The sequence below is a fragment of the Anas platyrhynchos genome, chromosome 7 (genome assembly GCF_047663525.1).
Source record: "Anas platyrhynchos isolate ZD024472 breed Pekin duck chromosome 7, IASCAAS_PekinDuck_T2T, whole genome shotgun sequence".
Taxonomy (NCBI): domain Eukaryota; kingdom Metazoa; phylum Chordata; class Aves; order Anseriformes; family Anatidae; genus Anas; species Anas platyrhynchos.
In genome coordinates, this window is record NC_092593.1 from 38,360,250 (window position 1) to 38,372,283 (window position 12,034).

General features: G+C 34.3%; 1 protein-coding gene and 1 long non-coding RNA gene across 5 annotated transcripts in view; one reads left to right on the forward strand and one right to left on the reverse strand.

Annotated features, from left to right (window-relative positions):
- LOC113844152 (uncharacterized) overlaps positions 1-12,034 on the forward strand; it is a 37,164-nt gene that overhangs the window by 20,480 nt on the left and 4,650 nt on the right. The window contains exon 2 of the long non-coding RNA XR_003498443.3: positions 4,788-4,854. This is a non-coding gene — a long non-coding RNA (uncharacterized lncRNA). The remainder of the gene's footprint in view (positions 1-4,787; positions 4,855-12,034) is intronic.
- Positions 1-12,034, reverse strand: part of PGAP1 (post-GPI attachment to proteins inositol deacylase 1) — a 43,029-nt gene that overhangs the window by 16,596 nt on the left and 14,399 nt on the right. For all 4 annotated transcript variants that reach the window (XR_005267152.2, XM_072040589.1, XM_027461792.3 and 1 more), the window contains exons 9-22: positions 11,680-11,735; positions 11,521-11,604; positions 9,661-9,710; positions 8,199-8,250; positions 7,953-8,030; positions 7,206-7,281; positions 6,826-6,899; positions 6,698-6,749; positions 5,800-5,863; positions 4,726-4,834; positions 4,300-4,338; positions 3,136-3,229; positions 2,332-2,422; positions 1,927-2,124 (exon numbers count right to left, since the gene is read on the reverse strand). Coding sequence is in view for 3 of the 4 variants with exons in the window: in XM_072040589.1 (XP_071896690.1) it covers positions 1,927-2,124; positions 2,332-2,422; positions 3,136-3,229; positions 4,300-4,338; positions 4,726-4,834; positions 5,800-5,863; positions 6,698-6,749; positions 6,826-6,899; positions 7,206-7,281; positions 7,953-8,030; positions 8,199-8,250; positions 9,661-9,710; positions 11,521-11,604; positions 11,680-11,735 (1,117 nt within the window). In the remaining variant the exon portion in view is untranslated. The remainder of the gene's footprint in view (positions 1-1,926; positions 2,125-2,331; positions 2,423-3,135; positions 3,230-4,299; positions 4,339-4,725; positions 4,835-5,799; positions 5,864-6,697; positions 6,750-6,825; positions 6,900-7,205; positions 7,282-7,952; positions 8,031-8,198; positions 8,251-9,660; positions 9,711-11,520; positions 11,605-11,679; positions 11,736-12,034) is intronic.

A 12,034-nucleotide genomic window follows, 5' to 3' on the forward strand; every position in this document is an offset into this window, starting at 1 on the left:
AACAAACAAACAAAAAAACCTTAACATTATACTTGGTAGTTTTCACGTTGTTACCAGATATCAAAGAATAATTGTTTCATGAATGACTCAAATGAATAATACATTCCTCCTGAATATTGATTAAACACCAAAAAAATAAAGTTCAACAAATTTTAATATATACACTAACTGCTACGTAAGCTACTTTGCAAATAACTTTATCAAACTAACAAAACCATCTCACACCTTCCTGTACGTCTGTAACCAATACATTATTAGTTGTTATTAGTCTCTAACTAAGACATTATTTTTACTTCATTTGGGGAACATAACGGATACATTGGTGAACATTAAGCATTAGGTTATCCTAACTCCAGATATGCATCAGTCACTAAGCTCTTCTGTGGAGCCCAGGAGAACCAGAACCATATTCTTACTACTGCACAGTTGTACCATCAGAGTGACTCCTACTACAAACATCACTACACTGCAGTGATCAGTGATAGCACAGCAGCATACAACAGTAAGTCTGCAAGACTCGCATACAACAGTAAGTCTGCAAGACTTGTATTGTGACATTCTTCCCAAACAAGGGTTTCTGCTTACTCACAGTTTCAGAGAGACAGAAAATTTTATTTTAAGTCTCTGGATTCCAGCTGAAATGACTAAGAGACAAGTATGAATCTGAAATGACAAAGATGAGCTGAGAAGATATGAAAACCAAGGGAAGAAGGTGGTAAGGAAATGCAATGGAAAGGTGAAAAAGTCTGTAACCTCTCAGAATTTCACTGAACATTCCAATGTTAAGACAGTGAAAATGGGAAGAAGCATTATTTGGAAAATTTAAAAAACCTTCACAACAAATTTTGAAAATAACCACAAGAAGGGTACTTGGTAGGAACAAGGAACTCCACAGGCAGCTAGTGACAAGTTCTTTGCTGCTGGCTATATCAGATCTTTTCAGAAGACCAAGCAAAACCCAATTGAATCCCATATACTTTAGAGAGATTTATATGTTTTTATTTTTTCTTCAAGAAATTCAGGACTGGATCAGAACCTGTGTAAGGTAATATAACTGTGTGAGGTATTAAAATTCATTACAAAGAACGATCTGACTTACAGGCAAATAACACAAAATCTAATTTTCCTGCCTCTGCTTAAGGGCTAAATTGAGCTAAAAATCTTAAATTTAGTAAGAGTAATTTCAAAACTTAGAAGTTGCTCACTTCATCGCTTATAACTAAATGTCTTCACATTCACTATTATTGATGAATAAGATGGCTGAGAAAAAGTAGCTCACACCATGTGTATTATTTGATAGAATAAGACCAGAAGTACTACTGATAAATAAAAAGTTCATTTAGTAGGTATTTTCTAAGCAAAGAGCATCCCAACTAACTTTCTGGACAGACCAAATTAGTTTTCTATTGGCTGAAATCTAGGTGAGGACTTTATCAGTGTGAGAACAGTGAAATCATCAAATTAGCTAAGTATATTATCCAATTTCTAATTTACTCTTTCAAAACCTTTATTTTCCATTCCCCCCTTTTCTTAACCCCCTTTTCCTTTTTCAGCACTCATCTGTACATACAAAAACATTCCAGTATTCTTAGACATCATCTGTAAAATTCATCAGCTGCTGAGAAGGAAATAGTTCAGCCGTGTTCTTTCCTCCAACAAGCATTCCTCAAAAAGTAAAACTGAAAACTTTTATTGCAGCTGATGAAGGAAAGCCATTTAAGTTCCCTTTTGGAGATGTTAAACAAGGAAAATAATGCTATTCTGATATTTCATTAATATTTAACACTGACAAACCCAGATATCTAAAATCACGTATGAACCGTACTGCAGAATTTCATTTACCCAACCATTCATGCTGAAGCCAACCAAAATGAATGTTGCAGTCATCAAAAAAAAGCATAATTATAGAGCATAATGTTGTTTTACCTAATCAGAATTAACCATAATGTAGAGAAGACTCTCAGAGATGCAGAGAAAAATACTGCACTCCAGTAGGCAATGCCTGCCCCCAGAAGAAACAGAATCAGGGACACGAGGGGGAACCATACATCCTGACTACTCAGTACAGCAGCATCCACCTCTGGCAGCGAGAGTGAATCCCATATCTCTCTAAACCAGTTAAACCTGCCAAAAACATGAAAGCAGTGTTACTTATGACTTTGACTTGCCATTACGGTAAGACATATATCAACTCTTACAACACCCTTTCAAACAAAATGTCAGGTGTTCACAACGAAATCAGAATAATAATCCTCCCACCAAACCAAGTTTCAGAATTTTGAAACTTCTGTTTTAGAAACTGCTTTAAATAAATAAATTATGCAAACTTACCCCTGCAGAAACACAACAATGCTTATAATAGGTTCTACTTTGTAGGGTTTAGCTGTTCTAATTAGTTCAAGGGAAAATTCTGAACACTGGCCTAGAATCAAGAACAGAAAGTATCTATAATTATTATTTTGTCATGAACTTTAACAAAGATTATCCACAACAAAAAGTAAATTCAGACAATTTTTTGAAAGTTCACTTTAAAACAAGATAACCACGTCTTATGACAAAACTAAGTCAGCACACTCCATCATGGTTGGACTTGATAATCTTGAGGGTCTTTTTCAGCCTAAATTAACCCTGTAATTCTATGATCCTCAAAGGCCTTATTCAGTGGATCATTCACATTCAGGTAATTTGACACAAGAACTTCTAGAGCAATTACAGAGTTTGCTACAAATACAAACCTGAATTTAAATGAAAATGCTATTTGTCTTAAGTCAGGTATAACAGTCAAATCTCATCTTTATGCAAGATCGAGGTGTTCTGTGCATAATAATAGTATGTTTTAAACTTTCACAAGTGTTTTTAAGTATTTTCTATTAATATTAAAATACCATGCAACACACCAACCACAAGGAAGGGACTACAGAGTAAAAAAGAAGGAAATATTCTGCCAGCATACAGCCTCGGAGAACTACTAAAACACAGTAACTGAAGCTGAGGAGCATAGATCTGGAAAATTCACCCAAGTTCAATGATACTTAGCTTAAAAAAAATATCACACCAACTAGCTAGCCTTTCAATAGTAAATTGGATAAGTAATTTCTTTAAAAACACTGGAAAAATATTTTTCTAGAAATCTACCTGTTGACATCAGTGTGCTCAGTTGTCCTCCATAGGTAAGGAGGATATTAGAAACAACATAGACAGGAAGAGCGCCAGCATGGAACCTTATTATCTGAAAGACAAGGATATAAGAATAACTTGCAAACATATACAAAAGATTATCACAAAACCAGCATGATAATGTGACTAGAAAATCTTTCCTAGAAGATGAAAATACTTTCTCATTTTCATGGACGAGTATCTGATAACCAGTATGAGCAATAAATACTACATACGGATATTTGGATATCTCATAAATGACAACTCAAATGTGTTCTGATAAATGAAAGCTTTTTTTTTTTTCCAGTCAAGACAGAAGTGAAAAGAATACAATAGCATTTTAATGGTGTTTCAGTAAAATATATAAACAAACCCTAAAAGCAAAAGGCCACGTTTGAAGCAAAACTTATATATAGTTAGGTACCCTTTTGGCAAAGATTTTTCAGACTTAATTTCTTGTATATTTCACTTGGCTTCCACTGTGCCAAGTCATGAGTTGATATCCACCTCTATATAGATATTACACAATCTCTTTTCAAATGGTAACAAGATGAGAAATCCTTGATAGAAAGGCACATATTCAAATAAAGGAACTTGCCAGTAATATTCCAGCACTATATATCCATGCTTGGGAATTACATTACTTTTTAGAATCAGAAAATTGCAGATGGCTAGTCTATTTTTATACCAATGTAGAAAAGTATTCTTCATTGATAAAGAAAGAAAAAATATTTAAAATGGACATATAGATTTTTATTTTTTTTCCTTTTTTCCCCCTGAAAAACTTGCAGTTGATGCCAAATGTTCTTTTAAAGTTTTAACAGTATTGACTCACCAGGCAAGAAAGTGAAAATGACCTACAGCGTCATACCTCTATAGATACTGGGCTAACTGCAAAGCCAAATGCTCAACATCTACACGAGCTCTTTAAAGCTAGAATGCTTTTCTATTCTGAAAATGGATGCCTGGCAAGGCATGGGATGGGATGCCTTACCAAGTAACAAGGTTTTAACCGGTCATTGAATAATACTTCTCTTGGCATCAAGAAGGGATTTGATATGCCATAGTAAGGGGTGGCAGGAAGGAATAACTTGTATAGGGACTGATATAAAACACAAAATCTAGTATTAGAAGATTTCTTACTTGCCCAAGAATTTGTAAAAACGATGTCTTCAGAATTACCTGCATAAAAATTAAGATTTTATTGAATGCTATTTTACACAACAGCAAGCAAATACAAAATACTTTCAAGAAGCCAATTTAAAATACAGCAATCCTGTAATTAAAATGCACAACAGCTTACATCCAACTACTTTTCTTAAAAACATATACTTTAAAGTATTGCTTAAATGTAAGTCCAACTTCCACTTGTTCTCTAAACTTTTAAAAACACTTGTAACATGTGCTATATTTATGAAAAGGCGAAACAGCTCAATTTCAGATTTGCTTAGTATTTATTTTGGTACATGATTTCAAAGATTGAATGAAGCAAAAAAAAATATATATATATATATATACACACACACAGAGCAATGCAAACTAAGTATAAAATAAATGTTTGTTACTCACTTCATACTGACAGTCTGACGAAGAGTAAATGTTTAATACTGGAACCCTGCTGTCATTTCCAGGCTGAGCAACATGCAGTTTTGCAGAAATCTCACTAGAAGATGGAACTCTGAAAGAGCAACTTAACTGGTAATTGTTTTCCTCATAATCAAAAAAAAAAAAAAAAAAAAAGGTGATCTACATGCTTTAGTCTTCAGCAAGTATGCATAAACCATAACTAATACATCAAGTGTCACCCACAAGCTGTGAGCCAAATAGTATAATGAACTTTTTTTATTCTATCGCAAAGAATTATAGAATGGGTTGGGTTGAAAGGGACCTTCATATCATCTAGTTGCAACCCCCAACATGCACAGGGACACCTCGCACTAAGCCAGCTTGCTCAAAGCCCCATTCAGCCATCCAAGAGCTACTTAACATTCTGAATCCACTGTATTCTAGACTATCTAGACTATCTATTATTCTCAGTAATGAAAACAGACAAGTTTAGCATTAGCATATGTACTCTCTCTTAAAACACATAAATATGCTCTGTGAAGAGAATGGATATGATGGATTCTGAAGAATAAAATTCAGCCTCCTGCAAGCATTAAGTTGTTGGAGTAGAAAATACAGGAAAAAAACTAAAGTTCAATCAGGTTGTTCAACTCTGAGTCACGAGTGACACACGTTTCAAGGCACAGCATTTGCTTTTGTCAAGCAGCTTAGGGCTGCTGTGCGATCAAAACCCTGGATCACAGGAAGAAACCAGTACCCCAGGCAAGCTCTATTCCCCAGTCATGAGGGGATCAAAGATTATGCTGAGAATTTCAGACCAAGAAATCTTATTTCCATTTCCAAAATATTTGCAAGAACTATCAAACAAGCAACTAACTAGTAGATTTATTAGTAGATAAACTTATTTAATAGAAAAAACAAAACAACTTCTTTGTCAATGAGGACAGAAAGGTAAATGAAGGGAAGATGCAAAAGAGACTGGGTAATTTGTTTCATATCAGAAATATGCCCACAACAGCATGCAAACTCTCTTCAAGAACATATCAAGAAATAAATTATAACTGTTAAAGTCCTTACTTAGCTACAGTTACTGAGTCTTCATGTGACCAAGGTATATGCAGTCTGTAAACGCTAGTTTTTTCTGAAAAGGAAGATAATTAAAAATACAAAATTCATTAAGAACAAGACATAGCAACTGTCTGCAAAAAAAAAAAAATGAAGCAAATTCAAGTCTCACTATATATCGGCAAAACATATGCTATGTGCCATTTCTTCAAAACCACACATGTACATACTGCTTACTGTCTATAACATTTGACCTGCTATAATTTCACCATAAGACACTTAAAAACACAAACAAAACAAAAGGTGGCCTAGAGATCATTGTACAGAAGCACTGTGCTTGCAGTTACATTTGAATTAAAATTTCAGTGCAGTTAACACTGAACAAAAATGACTTTTAACACATGCTGTTACAGACCAAGACAGCAAGACACCAACATTAAAGGCAGTACAGTTACAAGAAAATTTCGGGTTTTCAATTGCAAGCTGTTACCTCAAGCTAGTAAATCTCTCTTTTTTTTTTCTTGAAACCAAGCCCTTTAGCATCCTCTTCTGTTTGAGTTCATGCAGCTCAACACTCAGATTTGAGTGCCAAAATTAGCAAATAAAAATCCTAGTCAAACATACTATTCTTGAGAAACACTTCCAATGTAATGCAGAATCCTGTGTAAAATTCAACCTTCCTTTCTGAGAAGCAATAAAACAAGCATATGAGACTAGTTCCTCATTTTCTTTGAGCTTCTTAAAGTAGAAAATGAGAAATATTAGCACAGACATTTGAGCAGATTATAATAATACTGTATAAACCCCACTGCCTGAAAGGACTTCTGGTTCCACAAGTTTTAGTCTTGAGAATTTTCAACGAGGTTTAAAACAAGGTTATAAATATATACTTTAGAACACGCATATTTACCATTGGGTGACTGGCAGTGGCTCTCTATATATATTCTGAAAGCTTGATATACCTAAAACATATAAAAAAAATTACTTAGACTCCAAATAGTTGTTACATTAGCTTAAAAAATTAAGTAATATTCTTACTTGGTTAAAGTGCTGGAGCTGAACGTTGTAAAGTAAGCCAGTGGAATTTAATAGAATTTTGCTTGAGGAAAGGCCTGCAAAGGATGCGTTATTTTAAAATATTATATAAAATGATCTGAGAACTCAGTACATCTTCAGATTTGATTTTTTTTTTCCCCAGGAGATTTATATCCCCTATATCTGTTAGTCAGAAAAAAAAAAAATCACATTTCTTATTTGTTACTAGCAAGAGTAGTGTTAACTTTAGTAAAAACAACCCCACCTCCAAAAAAAAAACACCAACCCGAACATTGGAAGTTTTAAGCACATTTATTATCTAAGGTATTAGTTAATATTAGTTTTCCTTCCCCCCCCCCCCAGTATTAATGTGATGTACTTACCAAAGGAAAAAAGATTCGTTACAGGAAGCTGTACTGTTCTGGAATCCTCTTTGAAGAATTCACAGTCCAAAGTAAACTGCAATTCAGAATATTAAGTACAGATCTAAACTGAACACAAGACTGTAGCCAAGCCCTATTCACAGGCACCAGCAGAATACAGGACACAAATACTGAACTGTCACTTCTACCCCCTCCTCCCTGACTGTCAGGAACTGGCAGTTAGTTTATTCTTGTAAACAGCAGTAGAAATCTGGGTACCTTACGCATAACTTGTAGGTTACTCATATTTGCAGCCATTTGCCTTCAAAAGCCTGAGAATGACTAGAATGCAGTTCACATCCCTCCACCTGAGGTGCATCTCAGTGTTTCTGTTGTTGCTGTTTTTTTGTTTGTTTGTTTTGGTCAGGGGTGGGGTGGGGTGGGAGGTGTGATGTTGCAAAGGAGCATGATTTGTCCAAATTCTGGATACAGTTTTCTAAGCAGCAAGAAGCTCTGGTTTGTCCCCTGAAGATTAATTATGAAGAGCAAAGAAACGTATGCAGCAAATACGAGTTCCACCATCTCTAATATATATTTAGTTCACTTGAAAATTACTTTCCATCCCATTCCAAGTCTATCATTTGTTCTCTCATTGTTTGTCAAACCAAGAGTTTGACGATTTGTCAAAGTAACTTAGCACATAACCCTTTAACTTCCATCATAGCTATGAACACTCTGAGAAGCAATGTCCATGTTTCATCTTTTTACCTTATTGCCAACCGTGGGTGGTACAAGAATGACAATGTGGGACAAAGAAGGATAATCCTGAAGTTTCAGTATTACAACCTTAAAAAAATAGGAAAAAAAAAGAGGAAAAGCCATTAACAAAACACACCCCTTAGCTTGCCAGTTCCCAGATGTCCACCTCTTGTACCCCTTCCTCTGCAATACAATTGCATGTTCCATGCTGCAAACACCAAGCAACTCTCCCTGCTATGAGGTAGGTACACTTACCTTGATGGTCGGAAGTAACTCAGCTCTCCAGGATAAATCAGTAGCTTCCAGACTGTAAAAATACATGCACATTAAAAGGACAAATATTTCACTATCCAGACACTAGATTATGACAGTGGACCAGCTTTTATCCCTCGCTACCTAAACATGCATAGTTATGAATTGCAAACAAGTTTGGGTCTACTGCAGTCAGCTACTACAGTCATTTATCAAATTATAATAATTTCAGATACTGCAAATCTTGTTTTTGCATAAAGAAATTAAATGAAGCTCTAATTTTGTAATACACAACAATCATCAGTTACTAGACACACATCTTCCAAAAGAATTAAAACTCTTAATGAGCCAAGGCAGCACTGGCATTGCATTAACACACAGTTTTATTAACATCTGTTAAATATCAAATGTGTCCATTGTTCCTATGGGAACATGCAAAACATACCACATAAAACAAGAATTGCAGACCTTGCAGCAGCTCAAAACTGGTGTATTAATTTTCAAATTGAACAGCAAGACATTCATTCACTTACTATAAAATATGATTTTTACAATACCAAGATACATTTTGTTCTCTAAATAGTGTTACAGGACCTCAGGATAATAGTGGTTTTGCTATGGATTTTATTAGGCTAAGTTTTAGCTAGCAGTCCTGCACTAAACTAACCTCCATTTGATGCCAGTCAAAGGTTACACAGAACAGTAACAGCCAGCTGCTCCTTGGATCAGGAAAGAATAATTGTAACTCTGACTGGATGCAAGACACTGTGGCTATATGCCTCAGCACAGATCCCCAAAAAATAAACACTACACTAGCTCAAATCCACCCCGGAATTTTCCCTAATCTAAAGGGTAAGCTGAATTTATGTTGAGGTGACTCTGAGGAGGTAAATTAAGCCAGTGTTAAAAACAATTACTTTTCATCTTTTTAGTAATGATTATAATGACCTGATTCAAATAATCACTTGATCACCCATACTTCTAAATATTCTCATATGGTAACAGCAATTCTGGAATGGAAAAAAAAATAATAAAAAGATGCTTCAATTCACTTTCTGAGGGCTTCAAGTAATGTTTTATGTCTTTGTCAAAGGATTCTAAAATGATGCAACAAACCATACAATTTAGGGTTCCAATGCAGAATGCAGTGTCCAAAAGAGAGCAAAAGGAACAATTTTTTTTTTTTTTTTACTGCTATCAAGGTCAAAAATACAGCTTAAAGAAAAAAACTTCACAAAATTTATTCTTTATTCATATAATAGCAATTTTGGTAAGTATATTTTTTCCTGTTTATTGATGATACAGAAAGCATGAATTATGCACAACAGGAATAGGAATTCTATTTTTTCTTCCCAATCCCTTCCTAAGAAAGATACTTTATATGCTTGAAAACTCAAATACAGTCATACAAGATCTACTTAAATAAATAAAAAATAAAAAAAAAACAGGAACTATGTATACTCACCATGTTGAAGAATTGCTGTCCATGCAGCCATAAATCCAGCTACTTGTGTCCTGTAATGTTAATACCATAAAAAGTACATTACTGATGTGTGAATTTATAAATACATTACTAGTAATTCTTTACCACAAACAATGCATGAGTTGATACTGATAATCTTCTCCAAAATTTCTTCATGCTAACAGTTTCAGTTCACTAAATATGAGCAATTGTTCTAGAATACTTTAATAGCAGAGCCTGGTGCAAATAACTTCCTAATGAGAGGCACAGATTTTCATCTTCATCTCATTTTCCATTATGTCTGCAGCCACTATCACTATAATAACCAAACTCTCTTAAGAATATTATTTGCTGAAGTGTAAAAGCAAGGATGATGACAAGAACAGTCTCTCTCAAATTCCTTCTGTAGTTTATAATGAAAATATTAACTTTTTAAAAAAAAAATATTTCACAGCAAAATCAAACTTCCGTGGTAATGGAATTTGACATTATATCCTCCATTAAGGAGTCTATCATAATCTTGCAATTAGAATCACAAGGAAAGATAAAACACGAACATTAAAGGTGTGGTGCTTTTTTTTCCAGAATCATTTTAAATAAGTTTGTCATCTTTTCTATATATGAATTGTCACGTTTTTCTAAAAAAGAAATACAAGGTTTGGCAAGCAAACTTTCATTATTTCTCTTCAAAAAAGAGAAGTATCTGCCTTACACAATATAAAGTTCAATTTTATTCAAGTTTATTCTTTTCTATCTAAAATTAATGTCTCAAGTTTCTATCCTGAGTAGTCAAGAAATACTTCAGATTTTGACTGTCCTACTGGTTTTCCCTTAACTCTCACTACTAGAGAACATAAGTATTCTGTACCTCCTCCTCCTAAAACAGTACCAGTCCTGTCATTAATACATAATGAAGGCAAAAATTGCCCCATTCAAGGTCAACTAAGTTCACAACAAATTTAAAAATTTTGAAGCTGCTTCTAGGAAACACAGGATATATGCTTTTTTTCCCCGCAATGGTAGTCTGAACCTCTCCTTTTGAGGTAAGAGGGATACATAGAATCATGTAAGAAAGCATCTCCATTTCCTTGCCACTAATCTAAAATCAACCCAGAATCGCAGAATGGTTTGGGTGGGAAGGGAACTTAAAGATCATCTAGTTCCAACCCCCCTGCCGTGGGCAGGGACATCTTCCACGACTCATTTAATACTGAGAAGTATATTTATCCATCTCCAGTTTGCCAAGAGATTACATTTCTTCCTTTCAAAAAGTATTTTAAAAACGATTTCAAAAACATTTTAGCTGTGGAACTAAAATGTGGAACTAAAAATACAGGGCATACTATCACCTCTCTTCACAACAAAGGAAACAGCTGAGAAGGTGCTGTTTTCTCAGCTGGCTCCCATTCATGTCCACTGCTTAGCTGAAGATCTCTGTAGACTTTCTGGCTGACTTAAATTTTATTACAGCAAAGCAAACCTATAAGCAGTGTTCCTGAGTTCTAAGTACAGCTAAACCCTGGCAGCACTGAAAATAACTTCTTCATTCAATGCCATCGGTACAGCTGCACTAAATTAAATGAGAAAGCAATCTGTGGCTAACTGTAAGACATCCTAAAATAAAACATTCACATTTCAGAAATTCAGGTGACATTGAAGGTTTCAGACCTTGAACACTAAGCACAACATGCTTCAACAAGAAGTACATCTGACACAACGTATTAGGATGTGAATGTAAGTGGATGTCATTAATTTCTACTACATGTATTATTCATTAAATTGTCTTAAAATCACAACATATCCAAAATTAAAATCAAACAAGTTTATAAACAAACTCGAGACATGAAAGAAGTATTTTCTCACCAACATACTGTTTTCACAGTAAACATGACTGTATGATTTTCTGTGGCTTGCAAGAGGAAACACGAAATATTTTCCATCTGAATCCTTCAAAGGGAAAAAAAATTTTCATTACTAAAAAAAATAAACATAAAACACACAATAGAGAAAAACATCACTTACGTTGTAAACAGAGTAAGTCCATTTTGAGGTTTTGACTTCAATCCACGTGAAATCTCCTAAAAACAAACATGTTTTTATATGTGACACTGAAGGAAATAATCTACAAAATCTCATACTTTCTTATTGCCTATATGTTATCCCTTATATGTAAATGTCTCAAAACCTTACAAACTTTAGTCAATACACAAGCTTGCTGCTGCTTAGAATGACATGCAACAGTTATTATCAGTAACACAGGAAGTAGCAAAACACTGGGATCCAATTACTACATATTAACTACAAAAAGAGAAAGCCTATGGATTTTAGAATAAAGCTCTCAAGGAAACAAAAGAAAAAAATAAGAAACTTAACAACA